The sequence below is a fragment of the Arvicanthis niloticus genome, chromosome 1 (genome assembly GCF_011762505.2).
Source record: "Arvicanthis niloticus isolate mArvNil1 chromosome 1, mArvNil1.pat.X, whole genome shotgun sequence".
Taxonomy (NCBI): Eukaryota; Metazoa; Chordata; class Mammalia; order Rodentia; family Muridae; genus Arvicanthis; species Arvicanthis niloticus.
Genome location: NC_047658.1, coordinates 71,434,893 through 71,462,823, shown reverse-complemented (window position 1 = coordinate 71,462,823; position 27,931 = coordinate 71,434,893). Strand labels below are relative to the sequence as shown.

The following is a 27,931-nucleotide window of genomic DNA, read 5'->3' as shown; positions in this document are numbered from 1 at the left end:
TTGTTTCTGAAACCCTAAAGCTGGGTATGAAGATAAATGGATCTCTGAGGATCACTGACTAGGCAAAAGGGTGAGCTCCAGGTTCATTGAGACCCTGTATCAAAGAATAAGGCAAAAGAAGATAGGGGAAGATACTGGATATCAGTCTCTAGCTTTTTACATGCTCATATCCCACATATGTGCATATTCCACACGTATACACACAACACATTAAGGCACTAAGAACAAAGCTTTAATATGTGTGAAAAAAATATCAAGATGGGCAGGAACAGTTCCTAGCATGCACAACATCCAGGGCTTCATTCCCAGCATTCCATAGACCAGATATAACAATCCCAGCACTAGGAAGATGGAGACAAGAGGATTAGGGAGGAAGTTCAAGATCAGCCTAGGATAAATGAGACCCTGACTCAAAAAAAAAAAAAAAAAAATTATAGTAAAACCCATCACTTTGTATACTAACACTATATATATATATATATATATATATATATATATATATATATATATATATATTAATTCCCCACAAACAAAAACTAACTAGCTATTTTCTGACCACAGAAGACTGTATGCAAGGAGTAGCTATAGACTAGTCAACTGAAACTCCATGCTTCACTGCCCAGCTATAGTCTTGTGGCTTATGAATACTTGGAATGTGCTTTCAATACACATCTAACTTCAAAGCCAAGAAAAGGAAAATATTGTGTTATAATTTTTAGTATTTTGTGTTTGGAAACATGTCTCACAGGTAGTACACTCTGCTTCATGTACAGGACCCTGGGTTCACGCCCTAGGACTAATGTAATAGTAACTTTAATATTTTGTACATATTGAAATTTAATACCATTTTTTTCCTTTTAATGTAGAAAATGTAAGTCATTTGTTTGCCTACTTATTGAAACAGGATCTTACTATGTAGACCAAGCTGGCCTCAAACTCAAAACTCACAGAAATCTGCCTGCCTCTGCCTCCCAGTATTGGGTTTAAAGGTGTACCACCCTGCTGGGTTGTGAGGACTGTTTGCTGCATTTGTGTTCTTTACCTAACAAATATAAGGTAATACTCTGCAGAAGGGAACAGATAAGATCAAACCTAGGGTTTCTCAAATGTTCAACAGCATCCTACTGCTGAGCTATACTTAGATCCTCAGACCTGTTTTTACTGTTTGAGACAGGTTTTGACGATGTTGCCTAGGCTGGCCTTGAGCTCACTTTGTAGTTCTAACAGACCTTGAACTAGCAATCCTTCTGTTTCAGTCTCCTAAGTAGTGTGAACTACAGCCATCTGTCACTCGGCTCTTACAAATGGACACTCCTAAAACAGAAATATGCCTCTCCATTAGAGAATTTTACTTCAGTCTAGTCTTAACTTTGCTTTTAAATTATTTGTCTAAATTTATTGATACCCTTTGGGTACCAGTTCCCTAGCACTGTATTGTATGCAGTAAGTCGATGTATATGGCTTAGTCACTTCCCAAGAATAAATTCAAAGCCCATCTCGTAGAGAAGCAGTGATGTGATGGTGGAAAAGAAAATGCTTTTGGCACTAGGAATTATAACTAATTCTGATTGGAAGGGAAACCAAAGGCTTCAGATGTCCTAGAAGGCAGAAAGGCTGTTGTAGCCCAAGGGGAACAACTTGACTTAAAAGCATAGGGAGTGGTACCAGTTGGTCCAACTATAGGTATCTTCTTCTGGTTTTCCTCATAGGTGCAGGGAAACTAACAACGAAGTTGGAAAAGCTGGGTAAGAGCAAGAACTCATGAAAAGGAAAGACTATATCTAGGATACAGTTTAAGGAGGGATAAAGTGGGAGAGTCAGGTGTGGTGCCAGCTTTGTAATTTTGATCACACTAATTGAGTTATGTTTACACAAAATTGAAATGTGACTGGCTGTAGTGGCACATGTCTTTAATCTCAGCACTTGGAAGGAAGGCATAGGCAGACAAATCCATGTGTGTTCCAAGCAAGGTAGGGGTCTACATAGTTGAGACTGGTTTCACAACAAGCAAAATATCGGGAATGTGAGAGATCAGGCTCATTGTGCAACATTCTGGACAGGAGCTGCCAAGGGAGCTGGCTAGAGCTGAAGTGCTTGTGTTTGTGTTTCAGATGGTGACCCTCTTTCAGATGTGGGTTGTCCCCCTCTATTTCACAGTGAAGCTGCGCTGGTGGAGGTTCTTGGTGATCTGGATCTTCTTCTCTGCGGTCACAGCCTTTGTCACCTTCCGAGCCACAAGGAAGCCTCTAGTACAGACAACCCCAAGGTGAGAGTGCAGGAGAGGAGAAGAACCTGGCTTGCTTTCTTCTTCTTTTTTTTTAAGATTTAATTTTTAAAAAATTGATGTGTTTTGAGTGTTTTGTCTGTAAGTGTACTGCTTGCATGCACACAGAGCCCGGAAGGGGGCACTAGAGCCCCTGGAACTGGAGTTACAGGCTCTTGTGAATTGTGATTTAGGAACCAAATTTGGGTCTCCTACAAGAGCAGCAGATGCTCTTAATCTCTGAGCCTTCTCTCCAGCCCCCCAAGCCTGGGTTTCTTGAAGTGAATGTTCTGGAAAGCATGGGAGGAAGATGAGTTTAGAATGAAAACAAAAGCCTCTTTTTTTTTGGTCTACTAGAATGAGTTGGTGCAGGGCCTCTCTAAAACAAGCTGATTGGGAGACCCACACCCCTAGATCCACGGGTCCAGAATACCAGATATTTCCCTATCCTTCTCTTGATGGTCTTCATCAAGATCTTTTGGTGTTTAAATAAAAACCACACACACACACACACAACACACACACACATACACACACACACAGAGAGAGAGAACAAATAAGCCTTTGTGATCACTGCAGTCTCATTTTAAGTATTCTTCTTTTCAGTAATCCTTCTCGGAGCTCCAAATTAGATTTTTCATTAGATTTTCTATTAAGACCCTGTAGTTTGCCATCATAGAGCCTATCACAATTTACAACAAAATGTTAATTTGAATATTTGTCTCCCCAACTAAACTAGAAGATCAGAACCCACACCCCCTGTGCTGGTCACTGTATATCCAGGCCTTGCCACAGGGTCTGGCACATATTAGATTACTCTGACTTTCTGTTGAATGAATGAATATCAGTAAATTTGTAGTTTTTTGATGAATGATACTTCCTTTTTTTATATCTCTATAATTCTTTGTTTTATCCAAATGTATTTCTTGTTTAATACTCCCAACCAGCTTGTGAGGTCTTTTAAGATCCATACCTGACAGAAAAAGATATTTTTCTCTTTCATTCATTCATTCATTCATTCATTCATTCAACAAGCACCTACTATGTGCCAGGCCCTTTGCTGAGCGCTGGGGATACAGAGCTGGATAAGACATGGTCCCTGCCCTCAAGGAGTGCTCCGTTTAATGGAGGAGAGGGTCGAGAAAGCACCTGTTGGAGTGCATTTGGTAAGTGCTGTGAGAGGTGTGCATGGGCTGAAGCCTATGAGGTGAGCTGGTTATCCTGACCCAAAGTCTCCCAGCTTGCAGACTGCTTTGTGTGCTTTGTGTGCTCTGGTGACTGCACCTTTTTCTGACCTGTGAGTGTCACTGTGCGAGTGACGATGGTGATCCAGAAGCCTCTCCCTGGCACCTCTCTAGGCCACAAGAGTCAGCACAGGATCTAATGTCAAATGGATATGAGATTGAAGTACTTGGCATTGTAACTTGTAAACAGTTAGACCTCACCTTTCCAAGCCTTGAATGTGATAAATGCTCAACAGTGACCAAGTGCTGGGCACGGTGATACAGACCTGAGCCTCAAGGAGACATGATGGTGAATTTGAGATCAGCCTTGGGCTACAGTGAACCAGGTCAAGGATAGCTTAGGGTACAAATAGTGAGGTAGTTTACCCTGGTGACCTGTTTGATTCCTAGAACACAAATAAAGGTAGGAGAGCACCCACTCCACAAAGTTGCCCTCTGACCTCTACATATGTGCCACCCATATACATGAAGTTAACAGTGGCAAACATGATTAACATCTAGCTAAAAATGATTGAAATATTATTAGTAATATTAAAGGTTGCCTTATAATAATAGTAAATAACATTGATGGTAGGTGCTTCTTAGTTTTATAAGTGACCTCATTTACTCATGTAACTTGAATGAATATATTACAAGAAATAGACTTTATACACCTCACCACACCACACTACACCACAGCACAGTGTTTAAGAAAGTTTCCTTTTCCCATCAGTGCAAAGAAGTGAACTTATTTTAGAAATATGATTTGACTTCTCTGAGTTTATTCAGCTAAAAGCTTACTAGTCCAAGATTAATATTAGAAGACCATTAGGAGACCAATAATTAAAATTCCATGTCTTTTCTACTGTCTCTTTCCCTTATTTCCCATAGCTATGGTGGTTTTGCATGCAGTACTACAAGATGGCTGAGGCCTTTCCCTAGCCTGAGAAGTCTGGTTAGCTAAAGCAGGGAAGCATGGGCTGGAGCCTAAGTGTCCATCCTTGGGTCTAGCAGAGATACTGTAAGTCAGCTCTCAGGAAGAAAGAAAGCTTGGCCTAGTTATCCAAGCAAATTACTAAATTGCTCATTTGTTAGTCTCTTAGGATGGTTATTGACAGGCTGAGTTAGGGTTTCTGTTGCTGTAATGAAACACCATGATGAAAGCAACTTGGAGAAGAAAGGGTTTATTTGCCTTACACTTCCATATCATTGTTTATCATCAAAGGAAGTCAGAACAGGAACTCAAACAGGGCAGAAACCTGGAGACAGGAGCTGATGCAGAGGCTATGGAAGAGTGCTGAGTACTGGCCTGTTCCCCATGGCTTTCTCATCCTGCTTTCTTGTAGAACCTAGAACTACCAGCCCAGGGATAGGTCCATAGACACAGTAGGCTGGTCATCCCCCTTTCAGTCACTAATTAAGAAAATGCCAATGCCATTTTCAGGCTTGCTGATAGGCTGATCTTATGGAGGCATTTTCTCAGTCGAGGTTGCTTCTTCTCAGGTGACTGTAGGTTATGTCAGTTTGATATAATGCCATCCAGCTCAGTGATTCCTGGTCTCAGGGTCCACCTACAGCATTTATAGAAGTCTGGTTCTTACAGAGACTCCAACTCCACATTGCTCATCACTGAGCCTTGGAGGTACACGGCTTACCCTCATCGATGTAAAAGCTCTACTCTGCCCACCAACACAAAGCATACACATTAATTCAGGGGTACTGTTTGAGTACCTTCCTCATTTCTTTAAAGAAATACGTCATTTCAGAAGCAGATTCATGAGGCGTCCTTCCTGGTATTATTTTCATATGGATAGGAGCAAAGCTACAGTCAGACAAAACAGACCCAGACACAAAGTCTGTAGCCAGTTCTACCTTCATCTCCCCTCGTCTTTGTGCTGACAAGAACAGCAAGCCTTTGCATGCTGTGTTCTGAAGGTTTTTAGTTTTTTACTTCCTTAGCCAACTTAAATTTACGAGGGTAGAACTGGCTTAGGTCAGCTGTGTCTTATTTGCTTGAGACTAAAACTTATTTTTAGAGATTTTTAGAGATTTTGACCCAGGTCCAGGAAGACACAAAGCATTCCTTTGGATATGATGATTTAGGGTCACTTCTGCAATTGAGGGTGTGAACAGCACCCAACAAATCCTGAACATTGAATCTGATCCCCCATGGATGTGAGAAGGGTTTCTGGTGAGTGAGTGGCCCTGGGGCCACTGTTGTGTGCCACCTATACTAACTTTTTATTTCCTTCCTCCAGGTTGGTTTATAAATGGTTCCTGCTAATCTATAAAATTAGCTATGCCACTGGCATTGTTGGCTATATGGCTGTCATGTTTACCCTCTTTGGTCTTAACTTATTATTCAAGTGAGTATCCTTTTGCTTTTACATTTTTCTTGTATTTGGGGAGGAATGGCTAGAAGTCCTGGGTGCTGAGAAAGAGAATATGGTCCAGGTGGCAGCCCTCTGTGCTGTTTTGCTGGTAGAAAACATGGAATCTCAAATCACAGTTTTGTTTGTATTTTCCAACAATTGGTATTCAGTGGAAAAGTATAACAAGAGTAAGTGTAAAAACCAGTTCCCCATAATTCTATCCATACACTACTCTGCCTGACTAGACCAGGGTCTAGCAAACTTTACTCTTTGGATCAAATCAGCCTATCATGTGTTATAATAAAGCAAAAGTTTTTTCCATTTGTAGTCCAGACTGACCTCAGACTTGAGCTCCTCCTGCTGAGCCTTCTCGATGCTGGGATCATAGACTTGTACCATCACACTTAGAACACAGTCATTCATATATTTGGTTTGTTTGTTTGTTTTTTTCTTTTCGAGACAGGGTCTCTCTGTGTAGCCCTGGCTGTCCTGGAACTCACTCTGTAGACCAGGCTGGCCTTGAACTCAGAAATCCGCCTGCCTCTGCCTCCCAAGTGCTGCGCCACCACTGCCTAGCCATATATTTGTTAATTGTCTGAAACTGATTTTGCACTCAAGCAACAGAGTTGAACAGTTGTGACAGAGACTAATTGGTCATAAAATCTAAAATATTTATCTGGTCCTTAACAGAAAAGGTTTGCAAGTTCTTAGACTAGATAGCTCACCCCTGTGAGCTTAGCTGGCCACCCTGGCAAGGATATATACAGGTCCACTTAGAAGGGTGCAAGAGAGGAAGCATATCAGAGAGCACTGCAGGGACCTCATGTAGTCAAGGTGTGAGACTGAGTTCACACTGATGAGTGTGGGCAACACCCTAGTCTGGAAGCCCCACCCCTCCAGGAACATGTTCTGTTGTTCTATGAGTACTCGGTACACAGGTAGAGCTACCTGTGGTGTGGCTGCCCTTCCATGCTTGCCAGACTTCAGGGAAGTAGTTCTAGAATGGTATCCTGTGGGCAGCTAAGTCCTGCTCCATTGTTGATCATGTGGGTTTGTACTATTATGGTCAGCATGTCTTTTGTTCATAAGGGCACAGCCCTAGCAATGAGGGCTTGTTGCTTGTTGCTTTGTTATAGGCCTTCTAGAAGATCTACACCAGGTTTCAGGCCCTCCTGCCACAGATGAGCTGAAGTCAGCAGTCCTGACCAATGTTAGAGCTGGAAAGTATAGTGATGCAGTAGGTCAGGAAAGGGTGAAGTAAGGTTACCTAGATGAAATAATTAATATTGACTGTGGGCTGTAGATCAAGAGGAGTCCCAAGCCAGACCTGGCGATGTGTGCCTGTAATTCCTGTTACTCATAGGCTAAAGCAGAAATATTAATCCTGGCTCAAAATTAAAAATAAAAAAAAAATGGGCTGTGGGATTCAACTTTAGTGGTGGTAGATGGCCTAGATGGGCAAAGTTAAAAAAAAAAAATTGGAGGAAGAGTCTCATGTCTGGGACAATGACTAAAGATCAAGTCTTAATTTATGGCTAGAAAGGTCATTATATTAGTTATTGTTCTAGAACTGTGAAAAGACACTATGACCAAGGAACTCTTATAAAGCATTTAATTGGGAGCTTGTTTACAGTTTTAGAGGGTAGTCCACTAATCATGACAGGAAGCAGACAGGTATGGTGGTAGACCAGTAGCTGAGAGCAGCAGGGCAGAGAGCAAGAGGGAAAATGAGAGAGAACGGGAGAGAGAGAGAGAGAGAGAGAGAGAGAGAGAGAGAGAGAGAGAGAGAGCGAGAAAGCAAGCAAGCAAACGCACTAGCATGGGCTTTTGAAACCTCAGAGCCAAGCCGGGCGGTGGTGGCGCACGCCTTTAATCCCAGCACTTGGGAGGCAGAGGCAGGCGGATTTCTGAGTTTGAGGCCAGCCTGGTCTACAGAGTGAATTCCAGGACAGCCAAGGCTACACAGAGAAACCCCTGTCTCAAAAAAACCAAAAAAAAAAAAAAAAAAAAAAGAAACCTCAGAGCCCTCCCCAGTGACACACCTCTTCTAACAAAGCCACATTTTCTATCCTTCCCAAACATTTTCACCAGCTGGGGACCAAACATTCAAACAGGAGCCTTTGGAGGCCATTCTCATTCAAACCACCACAGCCACTAACCTCTCAGTACATCTGGACAGAACGTTTTAAAGTTTATTGTAGGACAAATAAACCTAAGTACTACTATGTTATAGAGTGAGTGGACACTCCTAGATTTCTTTATTCCAGGAAGAAAATAGCATGCAAGAATAAACAGGTTCCAGAAAGGCTTAGGATTCATCTCTTTAGACTCTAATACATGTCTTCAACAGAGCTATGTAAATGTATTTTTTTTTATTCTCCTGAAGTAATTGTCATCTGGAGGCTTCTTCCTGTCTCCATGTGCTAACCTAGGCCTAATCCTGGAAGCTTCTAGCCTCTGTAAATCTTCTATAGGCCTAGAATGTTTTCAGCTTCTGAGATTTACTGCTGAATAACCTCACCCTCTCCTAGTTCTTTCTGATCTCTGGCTCACTGATTTAATCTTGCTTGTCTTTCAGCCTCTCCTGAATTTCTCTGCTTGGCTTCAAACCAATCCTGGCAATATGTTCTAATCTGGCTCCTTTTCATTCTCTGGCTTGTTCTATCTTACCTGTATTTAGCTTGTTCTCTCTCTGCAACCTATTTCACGATAACTGTTCGCTGAAACTGCCACCTTTTTTTTTCTTAACTGCCCCTTAAGTAGCTTCCCTTTCTCTCTTTTTATGAGAGCTGGGCATGTCCAATTCTGTCAAATCTTTCTCTGATTCATCACTTTGTCTGCCACTCAATTAGACATCACTTTCAAATATGGTGCTTTGACAGATTATCTTTACCTTCTCTGTTTGGGATGAAAGGTGTGTACCAAGGGCTTGTCTGTCCAGTCAGGGATGAGCCACAACGCAAGTAGCAATGTATTTTTTCAGTAAATAACACAACCTCAGGTTACACAGTGAGATCAAATACCCTGCAACAAGAGGGGAAAAAAATTAAAGATCTTGAGTATTTATTTTAACTTTATGATTATGAATGTTTTGCATGCATGTGTGTAGGAGCCTAGAGAGGCCAGAAAAGAGCACTGAATTCCTTAGGACTGGCGTTACAGTCCTAAGAAACTGAACCCTAGTGTTCTGAAGAGCAGTCATTGTTCTTAACCGCTGAGCAATGGACTTCTTATGCTGCTGGTTAGATTGGTTGGGGTAAAATGAGCAATAGCTAAATCAGGAACTTAAGACTGGAAGGCTGATTGAGAATTATATCTTAGAAATATAAGTTAATACATAGAGTTTCTTTGTAAAAATATGTTAGCAAAGATAGTTTTTGACAACATTTGTAGACTTTAAACTATACATCATTGGTCCTTGGAGTTTTAAAACTGTTAATAGAATCCATATATTCTTAGTAAATAGGCTTGACCCAAAATTTAACTTTGATGACATTATACCATATATGTACTTACAGAACTATTCTATAGTAACAAATATGTAAACATTTACTAACTTTATACACCCCCAAAATTTTATTTGATAAACTCTTTTTGTAAAAGGCCATATGTGAATATAGTAGGTTATATGGGAGAGTAGGGGAAACCTAAGCCATTATGCTCAGTCTTTACAGGTAAAGGGAGAAAACACCTCTCCTGTTGTGCCCTGCACCCCTGGAGGCCCAAGGGCACATTTTACATCTGTGCAATACTTTATGCAATTGCTTCCAGTTCAGACATTCCTAAAAGAGATCTAGCAGGAGATAGAGGGTCATCTCAGCCTTTGCCTCAGATCTACCCAGCACATAAATGTCCTACCTGCCCTTGGATGTTCAGCCATGTCAGTTTGGGAGGGTAGCTTGAGGTAAAGCCATTCAGAGAGTTGCTGTGTGTGTGTGTGTGTGTGTGTGTGTGTGTGTGTGTGTGTGTGTGTATGTATGTATGTATATACACATACACACACATATATACATATATATGTGTATATATATATATATATATATATACACATTGTGTATTTATATTTCAAATGTTATCCCAATTTCCCCTCCAGAAACTCCATCTCCCTTCCCTGCCCCCTCTTCCCCCCCCCCCTTTCTATGAGGATGCTCCCCTCTCACCCACCCAGTCCCACCTCACTGCCCTGGCATTTCCCTACATTGGGGAATCGAGCCTTCACAGGACCAAGGGCTTCTACTGATGCCAGACGATGCCATCCTCTGCTACATATGTGGCTGGAGCCATAGGTCTCTCCATGTGTACTCTTTGGTTGGTAGTTTAGTCCCAGGAGCTCTGGGGGGTGGGGGTGTCTGATTGGTTGATATTGTTGTTCTTCCTATGGGGTTGCAAACCCCTTCAGCTCCTTCAGTCCTTTCTCTAACTCTTCTATTGGAAACCCCATGCTAAGTCCAATGGTTGGCTGCAAGCATCAGCCTCTGTATTTGTTGGGCTCTGGCAGAGGCTCTCAGGAGACAGCTATACCAGGCTTCTGTCAGTGAACACTTCTTGGCATCCACACTAGTGTCTGGGTTTGGTGTCTGTATATGGGATGGGTCCCCAGGTTGGGCAGTCTCTGGATGGCCTTTCCTTCAGTCTCTTCTTCACACTTTGCCCCTGTTTTTCCTTTAGACAGGAACCCTTCTGGGTTAAGAATTTAGAGATGAGTGGGTAGCCCCATTCCTTAACCTGGGGCCTTGCCTAGCTTCTGGATATGGTCCCTACATGGTCTCTCTCCTCTTTGTTTGTTTCCAATAATCTCATCCCTGTTGGGTCCTGGGAGCCTCTTGCTTCCCTGACATCTGGGACTTGCTGGTGCCTACCCCCAGTTCCCCGTCTCTCATTGCTACACACCTCTGTTCAAATTCCTGACCCTCTGTATATCATCCTCATCTCCTCTCATCCCTGATCCTGCCCTCCTTTCCACCCTCCCCCTCCTCTCTTCCTCCCAAGTCCTTCCCACCCTCTACCTCCCATGAATATTTTATTCCTCGTTCTAAGAATGACTGAAACATCCACATCCTCTTTTTGAGCATCATATGGTCTGTGAGTTGTATCTTGGGTATTCTGAGCTTTTGGGCTAATATCCACTTATCAGTGAGTGTATACCATGTGTGTTCTTTTGTGACTGGGTTGCCTTACTCAGGATTTTTTCTAGTTCCATCCATTTGCCTAAGAATTTCATGAAGTCATTTTTTAATAGCTGAGTAGTACTCTACTATAAATGTACCACATTTCCTGTATCCAATCCCCTGTTGAAGGACATCTGGGTTCTTTCCAGCTTCTCGCTATTATAAATAAGGCTGCTATGAGCATAGTGGAACATGTGTCCTTGTTATATGTTGGAGCATCTTTTGGGTATATGCCCCGTAGTGGTATAGCTGGGTCCTCAAGTATTACTATGCCCAATTATCTGAGGAACTGCCAGATGGATTTCCAGAGGGGTTGTACCAGCTTACAATCCCACCAACAATGGAGGAGTGTTCCTCTTTTTCCACATCCTCAACAACATATGCTGTCACCTGAGTTTTTGATCTTAGCCATTTTCACTGATGTGAGGTAGAATCTCAGGGTTGCTTTGATTTGCATTTCCCTGATGACTAAGGATGTTGAACATTTCTTTAGGTGCTTCTCTGCCAGTTGATATTTCTCAGTTAAGAATTCTTTGTTTAACTCTGTGCCCCATTTTTTAATATGATTATTTGGTCCTTGGAGTCTAACTTCTTGACTTCTTTGTATATATTGGACAGTAGCCCTTTATCAGATGTTGGCTTGGTAAAGATCTTTTCCCAATCTGTTGGTTGCCATTTTGTCCTATTGACAGTGTCCTTTGACTTACAGAGGCTTTGCAATTTTATGAGTTCCATTTGTCGATTGTTGATCTTAGAGCATAAGCCATTGGTGTTCTGTTCAGAAAGTTTCCCCCTGTGCCCATGTGTTCAAGGCTCTTCCCCACTTTCTCCTCTATTAGTTTCAGTGTATCTGGTTTTATGTTGAAGTCTTTGATCTACTTGGACTTGAGCTTTGTACAAGGAGATAAAAATAGATCGATGTGCATTCTAAGGTACACTGACTGCCAGTTGAACCAGCACCATTTGTTAAAAATGCTGCCTTTTTTTCCACTGGATGGTTTTAGCTCCTTTGTCAAAGATCAAGTGACCATAGGTGTGTGGGTTCATTTCTGGATCTTCAATTCTATTCCATTGATCTACCTGACTGTCAGTGTACCAATACCATGCAGTTTTTATCACTACTGCTCTGTAATACAGCTTGAGGTTGGGGATAGTGATTCCCCCAGAAGTTCTTTTATTGTTAAAAATAGTTTTCTGTATCCTGGGTTTTTTGTTATTCCAAATGAATTTCCAAATTGCTCTTTCTAACTTATGAAGAATTGAGTTGGAATTTTGATGGGGATTGCATTGAATCTGTAGATTGCTTTTGGCAAGATGGCCATTTTTTACTATATTAATCCTGCCAATCCATGAGCATGGGTGATCTTTCCATCTTCTGAGATCTGCTTTGATTTCTTTCTTCAGGGACTTAAAGTTCTTGTCATACAGATCTTTCACTTGCTTGGTTAGATTCACACCAAGGTATGTTATATTATTTGTGACTATTGTAAAGGGTGTCATTTCCCTAATTTCTTTCTCAGCCTGTTTATCCTTTGAATAGAAAAAGGCTACTGATTTGTTTGAGTTTAATGAAGTTGTTTATCAAGTTTAGGAGTTCTCTGGTGGAATTCTTGGGGTCACTTAAGTATATCATCTGCAAATAGTGATATTTTTGACTTCTTCCTTTTCAGTTTGTACCCTTTGACCTCCTTTTGTTGTCTAATTGCTCTGGCTAGGACTCTTAAGTACTATATTGAATAGGTAGGGAGATAGAGGGCAGCCTTGTCTAGTTTCTGTTTTTAGTGGGATTGTTTCAAGTTTCTCTCCATTTAGTTTGTTGTTGGCTACTGGTTTACTATGTTTAGGTATAGGCCTTGAATTTCTGATCTTTCCAAGACTTTTCCCATGAAGGTGTGTTGAATTGTGTCAAATGCTTTCTCAGAGTCTAATAGATGGTCATGTGGTTTTATTTCCTTTGCGTTTGTTTACATAGTGGATTACACTGATGGATTTCCATATATTGAACCATCCCTACATCATTTTGATGTGTTCTTGGATTTGGTTTATGAGAATTTTATTGAATATTTTTGCATTGATATATATATATATATAAGGGAAATTGGTCTGAAGTTCTCTTTCTTTGTTGGGTCTTTGTGTGGCTTAAGTATGAGCATAATTGTGGCTTCATAGAATGAATGGGTAGTGTTCCTTCTGTTTCTATTTTGTGGAATAGTTTGAAGAGTATTGGTATTAAGTCTTCTTTGACCGTCTGATACCACCTGGTCCTGGGCTTTTTTTTTTTTTTTTTTTTTTTTTTTTGGTGGGGAGACTTTTAATGACTGCTTCTATTTATTTAGGGGTTATGGGACTGTTTAGATATCTGATCCTTATTTAATTTTGGTACCTGGTATCTGTCTAGAAAATTGTCCATTTCATCCAGATTTTCCAGTTGTGTTGAGTATAGGTTTTTCTAGTAGGATCTGATGGTTTTCTATTGTTATGTCTCCCTTTTCATTCCCGATTTTATTAATTTGGATACTGTCTCTGTGTCCTCTGGTTAGTCTGGCTAAGGGTTTATCTATCTTGTTTATTTTCTCAAAGAACCAGCTCCTGGTTTTGTTGATTCTTTTTAGTTTTTGTTTCTACTTGGTTGATTTCAGCCCTGATTCTATGGTAATTGAGAGTTTTGCTGGATATAATAGCCTTGGCTGTCATTTATGTTCTCTTAGGGTCTGTATGACATCTGCCCAGGATCTTTTAGCTTTCATAGTCTCTGGTGAGAAGTCTAGTATAATTCTGATAGGTCTGCCTTTATATGTTACTTGACCTTTTTCCCTTACTGCTTTTAATATTCTTTCTTTTTTTGTGCGTTTGGTGTTTTGATTATTATGTGATGGGAGGTATTTCTTTTCTGGTCTAGTGTATTTGGAATTCTGTAGGCTTCTTGTATGTTCATGAACATCTCTTTCTTTAGATTAGGGAAGTTTTCTTCTATAATTTTGTTGAAGATATTTACTGGCCCTTTAAGTTGGGAATCTTCGCTCTCTTCTATACCTATTATCCTTAGGTTTGGTCTTCTCATTTCCTGGATATTTTGGGTTAGGAGCTTTTTGCATTTTACATTTTCTTTTGACTGTTGTGTCAGTGTTTTCTATGGTATCTTCTGCCCCTGAGATTCTTTCTTCTGTCTCTTGTATTCTGTTGGTGATGCTTGCATCTATGACTCCTGGTCTCTTTCCTAGGTTTTCTATCTCCAGGGTTGTCTCCCTTTGTGATTTCTTTACAGTTTTTATTTCCATTTTTTAGATCCTAGATGGTTTTGTTCAATTCCTTCACCTGTTTGGTTGTGGGTTTTTTTGTAATTCTTTAAGGGATTTTTGTGTTTTCTCTTTAAGCATTTCTACTTGTTTACCTGTGTTCTCCTGTATTTCTTTAGGGAGCTATTATGTCCGTCTTAAAGACCTCTATCATCATCATGAGATGTGACTTTAAATTGGAATCTTGCATTTCCAGTGTGTTGGGGGTATTCACTACTTGCTGTAGTGGGAGAACTGGGTTCTGATGATGCCAAGTAGCTTTGGTTTCTGTTGTCTAGGTTCTTGTGCTTGCCTCTCGACATCTGGTTATCTTGGTGTCTCTGACTGGAACTTGTCCCTCCTGTGGGCCTGTGAGCCTGTGATCTTAGGTGTGTCAGCACTCCTGGAGAGACTCTGGGAAGGATTTGAGTATGAAGGGCTGTGGGACAGCCTTAACTTTGGGGCGCAGATAGAATCTAGAAGGATTCTGTCCCCAGCTGCTCCACTGTTCCTGTGCCCTGTGTGCTCCTGGCAGGTCCCTCTTTGGACAGTTATTGGACTGAAAGTGGTGATCTCACTTGTGGGCTTAGAGAGTGAATGCGCTCCTGGGAGACCAGCTCTTTCCAGTCGGGATTTGGGTACATAGGGCTGTGGGACAGCCTTAGCTCCGGAGTGCAGATCGAGACCAGAAGGTTTTTTTCACCTTTTTTTTGTTTTTTTCTTTTTAATTTTTTTTTTTTTTTTTTTTTTTTTTTTTTTAAATAAAATCCCTACTACTTGGTATCCAGCATTTACCAATAATGGAATTGTTAACACATAGCTCTGAATGGTGCTCCATGCAAGTACAAAGCCTGGCTTTCCTGTCACATCAGGCTGGAACTACAGCCAGAGTTGAGACCAGGGACCAGGTTTGTGGGGCAGTGATATACTAACTTAGTTTTTGTAGCTCATAGTAATAGCTTTCTCAAGTGATGCTGTGGACATATAAAAATAACAAAGTGGATTTGTTTATAATTTACTGACACTTGCCTTAGCTTTTGAGCAATCAAACTAAATTTAGGCTTTGAGTGTCCTTAAGCAGTAACCCAAAAGCAATTGTTTCTCAGGCCATGCCTTACTGCCATGCTGCTTCCTCTGCAGGATTAAACCAGAAGATGCGATGGACTTTGGTATTTCTCTTCTCTTCTATGGACTTTACTATGGAGTCCTTGAACGGGACTTTGCAGAAATGTGTGCAGACTATATGGCATCAACCATAGGGGTGAGCTCATCTGTGCCTGCTTTATTTGTTTGTTTGTGTGTTTGTCTGTGTTTGAGATAAGGTCTTACTGTGATGTAGTCCTGACTGGCTCCTTGGACTCAGAATTCTGCTGCCTCAGACTCTTGAACACTAGGATTACAGGTCTATACCACCATACCCTTTTATCTGTGTTCTTAACACTGCCTCCTTGTTACCTCCAGATTGTTCAGACTAGCATCACATCCTTGATGGAAGGCACTAAGATGAGCTAAGCCACATAAAAACTTTGAGTCAACATAAAAAAGAAACATTTTACCCAGTCGAAAGTTAACATTCACCTAACAGATGCTTTTTTAATGCTTCATATATGCCTACACCCTGTGCTGTATACTAGACTTACAAAGATACTTGAAAATAAACATGTACCCTGAGGAACTATTGGTAGTTCACTCTGCTAGTGAAGAGGTAGTTATTTACCCAGTAGTGTAGCCACTGGGAACTTTTCCAAGTGTCATGACCCATACTTATGCAAACAACACTAAGTAAGCTCAGTGGGTCCTACACATAAAATCTGAATATAAAAATAAAGCAGGCCCTTGCCCCAAAATAACTCTACTTACTAATGAGAAAGGTAAATATTAAAGTAATACACAAACATAAAACATTAAGTATTATGAAGGAAAGGTGTACTATGCTATGCACACATGTACTGACACATTTGACCTTATTGAACTCAAAGATGGTGTCCTCAAAAGAATTACTCTTCAGCTGGCTTTGACAGGAGTAAGTGATGAAGCGTGCACCAAACAGAGGAAATAGCACCATAAGAGTTCTGTCAGCTGGACTGAGTGTGGGCAGGGTTTTTTGTATATATGTGTGTATCTGTGTGTGTCCGTGAGCATGTGTATGAACATGCATGTGCACATGGGTACAGAGACCAGAGGTCAGCTCGAGGTGTCTTTCCTTATTTTACATTGTTTATTCTTTTTATTACTATTGCCTTTGTTTTTAAGACGGGTTTTATAGCTCTGGCTGTCCTGAAACTCGATAATGTAGTTTTCTTTCTTCTCCTTTTGTATATGTGTATCTGTGTGTGTATACACATGTAAGCACATGCCTTGAGAAGCCAGAGGATGACTCTGCATGTCTTTCTCAGGGACCATCCACCTTGGTTTTTTAGACAGCGTCTCTCATTAGCCTCTCTAGACTGGCCTTAAACTCAGAGAGCCATCTGCTTCTGTATCCCAAGTGCATTATATTTATTCTTATTATTGCCTATGCATATGATGGTGTAGGTGTGCATGTGCCATGGTACTCACGTAGACCAGAGAGCAAGTTTGTGGAGTTGGTTCTCACCTGTGCCTTTCTACCTGTTCTGGTCTAATTGAGATGACCAGGTTTGCATAGCAAGTGCTTTACCTATGAGCCATCTTGACTGCCCTCCACTTTAAGTTTTGCAAAACTATCTGTCACCAAACCAGGAGCTCATCAATTCACCTAGGATCACTGGCCATTGAGATCCAGGCCTTCAGTTGCCTGCATGTATGACTATGCACCACACACATACCTAGTGACCTCAAGCTAGAAGAGTGTGTCGGAGTCTGGGGAACTGTAGTCAGAAGGCCGTGAGCCAGCATGTGAGTGCTGGAGATCAAGCCTCAGTCTCTAGAAGTGCAAGCAGTTATAAACCACTGAACCATCACTCCAGCCCCAATTCTCTTCTTTTCAAAGGTTGAGTGATATTCTGTTGTATTGCACACATGCTCAGCCTCAGTCCGTTTTTAATCTTCTGTACATTCTGAGGTCACAGCTTCTGTCTGTAAGAGAATTATAGTTGATTTATAAGTATGTCTCCAATTAGACCTTAGAGCCAGAAACTTGACCCAGTTTACCTCCTGTGGATAACGCTTTGATCTGAGAGCTTTTTTGGCTAATTGATTGCAGGGTTCCTAGAAATAAACTGAGGTTTTTTTTTTTTTTGGTTTTTTGAGACAGGGTTTCTCTGTGTAGCCCTGGCTGTCCTGGAACTCACTCTGTAGACCAGGCTGGCCTTGAACTCAGAAATCCGCCTGCCTCTGCCTCCCAAGTGCTAGGAAACTGAGGTTTTATAATTATATTAACAAGCATTCTCAGTTCCTCTCCACTGGGCTGCATTACCTCAGAACAATTCTCTCTCACTTCTGTGAAGATGTCTGCAGTCTGAACTAAAGTAACTTAAGTTGTGTCAAGGGACCATGGATGGAGACTGTGTTTTCCATAGGGCCATTATGAAGTCTTAAGCTTGTGACAGCCAGACACTGTAGTTTCTACTGAAGATAGAAGTCATGCTGGGGTAGAAGAATTGTGAAATGTTTTGTGGTACTTTTGTCCTCTGAGGGAAGCTCCTGGGAAAGCTCTTCGTGTGGTACATTGGGACACTCTGAAACTGACCCTTGACACTCTGAGAAAGCCCCTCACCCAGGCTTGTCTCTCAGTTCCTCAGATTTCCTAGCCAACACCACAACAGGAATGTGTGCTGTCTTCACTGCTGAAATAGTGGAGGGAACTAGGGTTGGACTGTTTGCAGATCTTAACCTCTTTTCTGTTGTCGATTTTTTAAAAACTGTTTTGTGTGTTGTTAGTGTTTTGCCTGCATGTATGTGCTGGGCATAGTGTGCCACCATGGCTAGCCTGACCTGCTCTCAGTGAACTCTGAGCCATTGTGCAGGTCACTTTTCCTTGTCTCTGCCAGCACTTTCTGTATTTTGAAGCGTTGTTCATTTATTTATTTATTTATTCATTTATTTATTTATTTATTTGGGTGTTTTTGAAACAAGTTCTCACTGTCTAGCCTTGTCTAGCCTTGAGCTGCGTTTATACACCTTGAATTCCTGTGGTCCTCTTGCCTCTGCCTCCCAAGTGCTAGGACTAGGTATGTACCATTACAGCCAGACATACATAAATGTATTTATTTATTTAGGTTTTTCGAGACAGGGTTTCTCTGTGTAGCTCTGGCTATCCTGGAACTCACTCTGTAGACCAGGCTGGCCTCAAACTCAAAAATCCACCTGCCTCTGCCTCCCAAGTACTGGGTTTAATGGCGTGCGCCACCACTGCCCGGCTCAGAAATATTTTTTTTATTATTACTTTTTATTTATTATTATTATTTGGTTTTTGGAGACAAGGTATATATATATATATATATATATATATATATATATATATATATATATATATATTTTATCTTTAAAAAAAAAAAAAGCCCTTTTCTTAGCCACACTCTTCTGGCTACGGCCTGTTTCTTGCTCCTCACAGGTAGCTTCTGTTCACATGGATCACTGTCACTTATTACTTTACTTTCTGACTTACGTACTTATGTATTTAGTTTTTTGTATGTGTGCATGTGACAGCACTGGCTGTCCTGGAACTTGATTTGTAGACCAGGCTGGCCTTGAACTCACAAAGACCTGCTTGCCTCTGTCTTCCCAGTGCTGGGATTAAAGACATGTGATACCACTCCTGGCTATGTATTTGTTTATGGCTGTCACTAACTCTTTAGCATGTTCTAACTTGGCTTCTGTTTGCGCCCTTCTGAGTGCTTAGCCTGAGAAACTTCGACCCCAGTCACTAGGAGCACTGGTGGTGTAGATGTCCCTCAGCAGGCGCCAGCACAGTTGACTTAAGAACGCCTTCCTTAGGAAGCTTCCCCAGACTTAAAGCTGTAACTCTTTAGTCTGTGTTCTGTGTGAAGACTGGGCTGGAGAGGAGGCACCTATGGATTCAGAAAGACCTTAGGAGACTGTGGTGGTAAATATTGTTAACTCAACATGAGTTAGAATCACCTAACTTCTGCCTCTGTGTGTGTGTGTGTGTGTGTGTGTGTGTGTGTGTGTGTGTGTGTGTGTGTGTGAGAGAGAGAGAGAGAGAGAGAGAGAGAGAGAGAGAGAGAGAGCGCGAGTGCCAGCATTCAACTCTCTGCTTCCAGACTGCACATGCACTGTGACCACCATCCTTATCTTCCCAGGCAGACAGATTCTCACAGCTTTTCTGGCCTTCCCTCCTGCTCTCCTCCTCTAGTTCTACAGTGAATCGGGCATGCCTACCAAGCACCTCTCAGACAGCGTGTGTGCTGTGTGTGGGCAGCAGATCTTTGTGGATGTCAATGAAGAGGGCATCATTGAGAACACATACAGGCTTTCCTGTAATCACGTGTATCCTGCCTTGTGCTACATCTCTCCTGAGCCCACACTCCAGTCACGGTGGGAAGAGGGTGGTGGTTACTACCGTGTGTTGTCCAGAGGTGGAGTGTAGGTGAGCCCCAGCAGAAACTGCAGCTTTCCTCACCCTTCTACCAAACTGGCACTCTCTCTTCAGTAAAAGGTAGTTATGGACTGCCAGGTCCTAGAAAACCCACAGCTGCAGCCAGTGAGGCTGCTCAAGATGATACATGTCACAAGGGAAGGAAACCCTCTACTGCAACGGTTGAGTGAGTCAAATCCCCATTGTTCATTTGATCTTGTATTTACTAAGCTCCCATTCTATGTCACATTGGGAACTGGGCGTTATCTCTAGCTCATACCAACCATGTAAATAGCATCACTGCCCTCACCCCCTGTGAGGAAACATTCAGAGAAAAGGGACCTGCCCCAGATCACACAGCTGCAGGAAGTAATGGCACAGTCTGAACCTTTCTCTAGAGGTGATGCTCTGGCACCTGGAGATCCAGGATGAGGCTAAAGTGCCAGTCTGCTTTCAGTCACTTCCCTTGACCAGTGGTGCTCAGATTCCATGAATTCTGTATCCGAGGCTGGTGCATCGTGGGAAAGAAGCAGACGTGTCCCTACTGCAAGGAGAAGGTGGACCTGAAGAGGATGTTCAGCAATCCGTATCCTTTGGGTCCTTGTTGATAGTGGGTGGTGGGAAGTACTGATGCTTCCAGCACTCAGTTTGGTTCCTGTTCTGGGGAGGTGGGGTGACATGAGGCAGTCCAGAAACTGAGTTTCCCATCCTAAATTGCTAGTGGAAGCAGCCACTGTTGCTTGCCATGTGTTTGCTTCTTCACCTATGTCAGCTCACTTGATTCGCTAGCAGCTTCAGAGGCTGAGCAATGTCCACAGTTATTTCACCAGTGGGTGCCACCTCACCCATGCTGTGCAACTGGAGACCACCTTTACTGTGCAGGCAGGGCCTGAGAATCTGGGGAGCTGGCAGACACTGCCCTTCCTACCCAGCCATTTCTCTGGCCTCACATTCACTTCCTGTAGTGTGCAAGGATCCAGCTCTATTTCAGCTCCTGTCTCAGCTACCCTCTGTGTTCTGTGGTTTCCAGGTCCCTCTTCATATACACCAGCAGGACACTGTCAGAGTCTTTGAACAAGAGACTCTGGCCTTTCCCATTTTAGGTTTCCTACATGGTTCTTCTAAGACTGGTCCCAGAACACTTATGGTCATCTGGCCTTGCTGGGGTGTGTGGCTGCCCTTACCTCTTAAGTAACCCAGGCCATGCTGATATTTTTGATGCCTTTAGAGGAGTGTTCCACCCATTTCAACAGCTTCTCCATGAACTTTGCTCCCAGCAGGCTTTGCAGGCATCCTCTCTCTTCAGACCAGTCCCTTTCCTCATTTAGATGTAAAAGGAAAGGAAACTCCACAAAAGACCTTTTGGCCCCAGTAGGGCCTGCTTCAAGTCTCTGTCAAGGGTGGGTTCCTTATGAATAACCTGTTGGCTCCTTTTCTCTCTGACTCTTTTGTCTTGTTCCATGATATTCCTGGGAAGACATTAAGAAACATTTACTCACCCCGGATAAGGAAGCAATGGCAGACTAGCCAAGTCCAACTTAGTGAACAGTGGGTTTTATTAGTATCACCTATTGCTGAGGAGTTATTTGTATGGGCAGAAAACTCAAAGATAGCTGCACCACCAAAAGCTACTGAAAGTCACAAACCTGGAACTCTCTGCAGGCAGGTGACTTGGCCTGAATTTCTTCTGGGCAATTCAGCTGGTTTTAGAGTCGTCCAGGAAGCTCAACATCACTCAGAGTCTGCTAGGAAACTCATCAGCAATTTTTCACTGCTTATGTACTTTTGAGTAAAGAGTGCCCTAGTGTATTTGGTTGGTTTGGGGGACTTCCTGAAGCTTTTGCATTGTTTACTTTCTGGGCTTAAGGAGCTTCCCTGCTTGCTGGGTGGGATGTTTTACCTCTTTATAGAATAGTTTACTTCTTAACAAGCTTCCTGCCAAGATGAAAGAGAGTTTTGTTTTGTTTAAACCTGGAAGGAAATTGGTACACAACATGTCAGTAGACTCAGTCTTTTCCTTGATGGAGAAAACCTTAAATTCTATACATTGCAGGGGCCTCCTGGGGTCCAGGAATATAGCTATACCAGAAGCAAAGCACTTACTAGGAGACAACTGGTTAGCTGGGGTGGGGCTTGAACGCCTTTAATCCCAGGACTTGGGAGACAGAGGCAGGTAGACCTCTGAGTTTGAGCCAGGCTGGTCCCCAGAGTGAGTTCCAGGATAGCCTTAACTACACAAAGAAACCCTGTTTTAAAAAGGAAAAGGGGGGGGGGGGGGATGGGTACTGTAACCTATTCCTAGCCTCTTCTGTCATGGGTTTGTCTGTAGGGTGTCACGTCTGTCTGACTCAGGCTGTTTGTCTGTTATGAGAAGGTGGTGCATCTGTTTTACCTCTCCACTTCTCATGTCTGTCTCTAGTCCCCTCTGCTCTCCTTTCTTTGATTTTCTAAGTTCAGCCTTTCATTCCAGCCTAGAGAGCTGAAGAGAATCTGGGCTATGGAGCAGCTTAAAACACTGGGCAGGCCCAAGGAAGGCCTTCCTACCACCCTGGATAAACCCAACAGCTACTGAATATTGAGTGTGATCCTTAACATTCTAACAGCTGGGAGAGGCCTCATGTCATGTACGGACAGCTGCTGGACTGGCTTCGATACTTGGTAGCCTGGCAGCCTGTCATCATTGGCCTGGTACAAGGCATCAGCTACATCCTGGGCCTGGAGTAATCAGAAAGTACATCATTGGAGAACCCACCCCACCCACCATGGACCTCAGGGCACTCTCCTTGCGCCCACAAAGACTTGGGTGGAAAAGACTCAAAGGCACTTGGGCCATTCAGGACCTCCCCAGCTGTGTCTGGGTTGGAGGGGAAATGATGGAGAACCAGCCACTGGGGCGTCAGCAATGGGGCTTTTTAAAAGAAAATTATTTTGATGAATATATTTAAATTTTTTTATTGTGGAGCATAGGAATTGTCCCCCACCCTCAGGCCTTACCTTGCTTGGACAGGGAGGGCAAAGCTGCCGTATTGTTGGTTGGGAGGAGTCTTCTCACCTCTAGCTGAGCACTGGTGGGTTTTCAGGAGGCTGAGTGCTTCAGCCTACCCTTTACCTTCCCTTCCCTTCCCTTCCCTTCCCTTCCTTTCCCTCTGCAAGGCTCAAGCCTGGTTTGCACTCAGTGTAGAAGAGCTCAGACTGGTGCCAGATTAGCACTGAGTGGTAAAGGGTCTCTTCATCTCTGGACATAAGATAGGTGTTGTGTATGACTCTGTTGCCTTTTTGTCTGGAAACTAAAGGCTGGGTGTGGTAAAATCAATGACTTTTCCAATTAGGGAAGCCCTGTGGCCTCAAAATTCACTGACTATGTTTTGGGACAACTAGAAATATGAGCAGCATGGATAACCTGCTTTGAGCAGGTCTGTCGCCAGGCAGGGTATAAAAGCAATCTGTATGTCATTGGCCTGTGGAAGCTACTTTGGCAGCAGTGAATGTTGCAGCTTCTTGTGCAAGTATACCCTTCAGTCTGGAAGTGTTGACATGTGCCAAAGGCTACTCTGCACATCACTTCCTTCCTGAAAGCCTAAGAGTGTATGTTTGTGTATGCAGAGCAGACTAATGGATCTGTTTTCGGCCAGTCATCAGTGTGCCCTTGAAGCTAAGTGGGGATTCCCAGCCCAGGAAACATCCCTCTGTAGGCTTGGTCATTTGTGGGCTTTCCCAGGCCTGATATGGAGAATGGTGAGTGCATAGGAAGAGTAAGGCCTGAGTAAACATGGGCCTGAAAAGGGGCTTCTGAGCAGGCCTCACTGTAGTCCTAGGAATGTGAAGAAGTGGGAGGGCAGCATGGGTCAGCAGCACTGGGTTTCTAGAGAAATTTGGCCTGGCCCATTTGAAGGCAACAAGAACCAAACAGGATCTTGTCATCACATCTGAATAAAGCTCCATGAGCTGGGCTGGAAAGCTGGACATCCATTTGCTTTTCTTTTTGTCACCCCTTTCCCATGACCCCTGGGGTACCTTGGCCTCTTGTATCCCCGCTGAGAGCTGGGACCTGGAGTCATTGGTACTACCTCCCCACCTATCCCTCCCTCAGTGTGTGTGGTTCCTGTCCTATGGCATTAGGGGCCCTGAGGCCTCACTGGTCCCCTTTCAGACTGAGTGGCACTCCACCTTCAGTCTGAGACTAGTACCCTGCTACCCCCTACTACTCAGCCTGTTCTCTTGCTCCACTATGGCTTCCTCTTTCCCTCCATCCTCAGGAATGGGAGCTGAGCAAAAGGCTCAGAGACAGGCAATTCTTCCTTTGGTATTTGCCCTCCCCTCTCCCTAAGGTGAATGCTGCTTCCATGTTTTACCTTTAGTCTTGGTTGTTCTAAGGTACAGCTTAGTTCCTCTTCCTGCACCTCTACCTACACCCCAGCAGACTGAGAAATCCCCCTGTGGGTGTGTGGAGGCACACAACTTCTGGACCCAACTCCTGGTGATCCTGGATTCTGAGGGAGTTTCCCCTGAGTTCTGCAGCCTAGGTGGATTGCTCAGAAGAGACGAGATAGGAGTGTGCCACATAAAAGACAGCTTTCAGCCTCCTGCCTCAGAACCAAGTATGAATCTATTCCACGGGTCCTTCCACCTGATCTGTCCCACTTGTCACCAGCTCTACCCTCTGATCACAGAATCACAAACCTAAGACCACAGCAGTTTGCCACAAGTACATGCATTGGTCTTTCTGCCCCAAGAGGTTCTGGAACAACATTCAGGGAGCATGGCTTAAGGATTTTGTCTGATTCTAATTTTGTTCTTCCAAGTCCCAGCCTCTGAGCTACCGGAGCCAGTGTTGTGGAAGTGCCTTCCTGGCTATTTGGGGTCAGCTCTCAGCGTGGCTGGGAGTTTTGTACACTAGCCAGGCAGGGAAGTTGCTCTTGTGGTAAGATTTTTTTTTTTGGGGGGTGGGGGGGAGGGTTGGTCCAGGCAGCTACACTCAGCCTTGGAGCTCCCAAAAGCTCCAAACTATTCAGGGCTTAAGAACCAGGTAGGAAGATCTAAACTTACTGTAAGTGAACCTGCACAAGTGGCTGTGGCTGTGTGTGAGGCTTGTGTTAAGACCTGACCTGGGGTGAGGGGTTGGGGAGGGGAGCCTGAGAGAATCTAGGATGTTAATGGGCCAGTGAGGCATTGAATGTAAAAAAGGTCAGTGATTCAATATGGGGCCCCCAGTGCCAATGGATATTGTTTCCTTGGAGTTTGTTCTGCAGAAAGTAAAGGCTTGGCCCTGTAGAAAGTTGGCTGTGAAGGGTGGAAGGGGCAAGACAGTAGTGACCTGTGAGAGACTGATCTGTCTCACCCCTTAGCTGGCCTCAGTGGGGGGTGAGGCAGAGAAGGGCCCTGGGAATTGTCTGCTGTGAGCATTGGGTCAAGGGGCGGAACAGCCTGTTTGGGATTGGGATTCCTAGTTAAGAAAGTGAAAGTGAAAACAGTTGGGAGCTTTCCTAGAAGCTGACTGCTGCCTCCCTTCCCAGAAGGACTGTTAGCAAGCCAGCAAACGGAGTGTTGCTTCCCAGGTAAGTTCCTGGCTCTTAGTCCTTTCCTTCCTAATGGGTAAGACTGGATTGGGGAACTGTTATAGAAGTGCTCTTTGGAGCTGGTATGAGAGAAAATTGTTACTAGGTAACACTGGCAGTGCCTTAAGTGCAGTCAGCCCAGCTAGTGGCTAGAGGCTTGCCCTCTAAACTACGGGAGCAGCTCAAATGGGTGTCAGTAACACTGCCAGAGGGAAAGAGGAACCTGAAATGTAGGGCTAGCTGACTTTTACTTATTTTTTCCAGAGGAAGTCACAGATACCAGACTTGCTTGCTCCTGATATATCATGACCATGAGACACTGCTGGACAGTAGGTGGGACATTGGGCTTTGTGGCTCCTAAAGGAATGGAGCTATGTGGCTAACTTTGCTATCATCACCCCCAGGAATTCCACCCAACTCCTACGTTGCTCTAAGCTTCTATGTAGCCACTGTGGTTCTCCTTTGCACTATGTTCCGCAGAGCTGAAGGGAGGTGGGGGTTGAAGGGTCTCCACCCACTGACTCCTGGTGAGAAGTCTATCCCAACCCAAGTAGCAGCTTGTCCCCAACTAAGATAGGTGATAGGATTTTTTTTTTACATCTCTTGATTTTTATTTACATCTCTATTTGTTCCTCAGACCCCAATTCTTGGTGGGTCCTGCTTCTGTATGTCCATGTTGTCATTCTGGCCAGAGCTACACCTGCACCTCAGACAACTGCCACTGTCTTAACTGGAAGCTCAAAGGACCCATGCTCTTCTTGGTCTCCAGCAGTCCCAACTAAGCAGTACCCAGCACTGGATGTGATCTGGCCAGAGAAAGAAGTGCCACTGAGTAAGGAACAAGTATCATGGGAGCCCAAGAGGATACTGTTGTCAGAGGCAGGTTGTGAGCACAGAGTTGGGGGGTTGGGTTGACTTAAGAGAGTACCTCCAACCTGCCAAGAAGCACTAGCCAGGCCAACTTGGCTGTACTATTCTCCTGCCCAGCTCCCCAGATGGTTCCTATAGAACTCACAGGCAATATAGAACCTCCCAGGGCCTTAGTTGCAAGCTGCTCTGGGGCACACATAGCCCCTTTAACATTTTCCTATGTGGGAGGGATACAGGTATTAGAAGTTTCTGACTTATGACTAAGTGGAGCTTGGCAGGTAAGGGCCTCTGTTTTATAGAATAACTAACAGTCAAATGTACTCCTAGATGGAACGCTGACCTTGTCCTGTACTGCCTGCAGCCGCTTCCCCTACTTCAGCATCCTCTACTGGCTGGGCAATGGTTCCTTCATTGAGCACCTCCCAGGCCGGCTGAGGGAAGGTCACACAAGGTAAGGGTCATTGCAGTCAGGCTAGAAGAAAGACCTTCTTCCTCCCCAGCCCCTGCAGCCCTCTCATGATTTCCTTCTGCTCCTCTAGTCGAGAGCACAGGAACACAAGCACCTGGCTACACAGGGCTTTGGTGCTGGAGGAACTGAGCCCCACCCTACGAAGTACCAACTTCTCCTGTTTGTTTGTGGATCCTGGACAGGTGGCCCAGTATCACATCATTCTGGCCCAGCTCTGGGTAAGGAACCTGAAAAAAGGCATCCAGGGATGGGAGGAACACTACTACCTGGGGAAAAAGGACTGGCTTTTCCAGTGCAACCTGTAAGCTAGTGACTGTTTTAATATCAGCCAGAGATGGAAGCAGGGAACTTGGACTACAGTGACTCTTCCTTAGCTCTGACTGTGTGTGCATTTACTTTCTCCAGGATGGGTTGAAGACAGCCCCATCCCCTTCTCAAGAAACCCTCTCCAGCCACAGCCCAGGACCCAAATTAGCAGGCCCAGGGGTCGCATGAAGCCAACCACAGCATGCCCTTTACTGGAGCCTGACCGGCATCTACCTGGAGGGTGACATCTACACCATAGGCTGTGATTGCCTCTCTGCAGCTGAACCTCAAACTCAAGCTTCACGTCTACCTAGATTATCATAGTAATTAAGCCATTAGAGTTCTTTCTGCTTGTCCTTCTGTCCATCCATTCTGCTAACCTTTTCTAATATCTTATTCATCCCACTGGTGTTCTGGAACCTCTGAGACCTGATGACGCCTTAGCCAAGTGATAGCTCTGCTTACACTCAACATGAATTTGAGATGCCTGCCTGGCAGATTTCTCACATCCTGCACCAATCCAACAGGGTTAACCCTGAAGCCTAGTTGAGATGTAACGTTGGCAACATCCACACTCAGCTCTGACCATTATCTGCATTGACTTCAATCTTTACAGGTGTGGGTTTTTTTTTCTTTTTTGTCCCTAGTTTGCCCCCCAATGTACTGTTCCGAGGAATGGGATGGGACAATGGCTACTTCAGATCACAATTGTATCTGTCAATCTGTGTCTCAGCAGGGCCCATGAGTTCGCATAAAGCTGCAGCATCTCAAGGTCTGAATTTTTTTTTTTTAAGGCCCTGGTGCTGTCCTTAGTCCTCTGCCTGACTCAGGAGGGAGCACAGGACACTGCCTCTTACCAAACAGAAATTCAGAATAACATGAGCCCCTGGAATATAAAACAGACCATAATAC

At 43.7% G+C, this 27,931-nt stretch overlaps 2 protein-coding genes across 6 annotated transcripts in view; both read left to right on the top strand.

The window, feature by feature from the left end:
• The window catches only part of Rnf121 (ring finger protein 121), a 55,985-nt gene extending 32,203 nt beyond the window's left edge, over positions 1 to 23,782 (top strand). For 3 of the 4 annotated variants that reach the window (XM_034502282.2, XM_034502272.2, XM_076939112.1), the window contains exons 4-9: positions 2,112 to 2,266; positions 5,745 to 5,852; positions 15,442 to 15,562; positions 19,598 to 19,731; positions 20,304 to 20,405; positions 22,423 to 23,782. In XM_034502282.2, the coding sequence (XP_034358173.1) occupies positions 2,112 to 2,266; positions 5,745 to 5,852; positions 15,442 to 15,562; positions 19,598 to 19,731; positions 20,304 to 20,405; positions 22,423 to 22,543 (741 nt within the window). In that variant the 3' untranslated portion in view covers positions 22,544 to 23,782. The remainder of the gene's footprint in view (positions 1 to 2,111; positions 2,267 to 5,744; positions 5,853 to 15,441; positions 15,563 to 19,597; positions 19,732 to 20,303; positions 20,406 to 22,422) is intronic. The other variant, XM_034502292.2, reaches the window with a different exon arrangement.
• A 159-nt stretch (positions 23,783 to 23,941) lies between these two features.
• Il18bp (interleukin 18 binding protein) lies at positions 23,942 to 27,790 on the top strand. 2 transcript variants are annotated; one of them, XM_076939181.1, is made up of 7 exons: positions 23,942 to 24,740; positions 25,333 to 25,374; positions 25,639 to 25,707; positions 26,012 to 26,206; positions 26,572 to 26,695; positions 26,784 to 26,931; positions 27,119 to 27,790. In XM_076939181.1, the coding sequence occupies exons 3-7, from the start codon at positions 25,680 to 25,682 to the stop codon at positions 27,206 to 27,208; spliced, it is 585 nt and encodes a 194-aa protein (XP_076795296.1). In that variant the 5' UTR covers positions 23,942 to 24,740; positions 25,333 to 25,374; positions 25,639 to 25,679; the 3' UTR covers positions 27,209 to 27,790. The 2 variants fall into 2 exon arrangements, with proteins under 2 accessions (XP_076795296.1, XP_076795295.1); XM_076939180.1 differs by lacking the exon at positions 23,942 to 24,740 and adding an exon at positions 24,827 to 24,845.
• The last annotated feature ends 141 nt before the right edge of the window (positions 27,791 to 27,931 follow it).

Bases quoted from the DNA above. Each gene is read 5' to 3' on its own strand.
- Il18bp (XM_076939181.1), top strand. From the start codon at position 25,680: ATGACCATGAGACACTGCTGGACAGTAG. The intron at 26,696-26,783 runs GTAAGGGTCATT...CTGCTCCTCTAG, and splicing joins CTGAGGGAAGGTCACACAAG to TCGAGAGCACAGGAACACAA. The intron at 26,932-27,118 runs GTAAGGAACCTG...TACTTTCTCCAG, and splicing joins TCATTCTGGCCCAGCTCTGG to GATGGGTTGAAGACAGCCCC.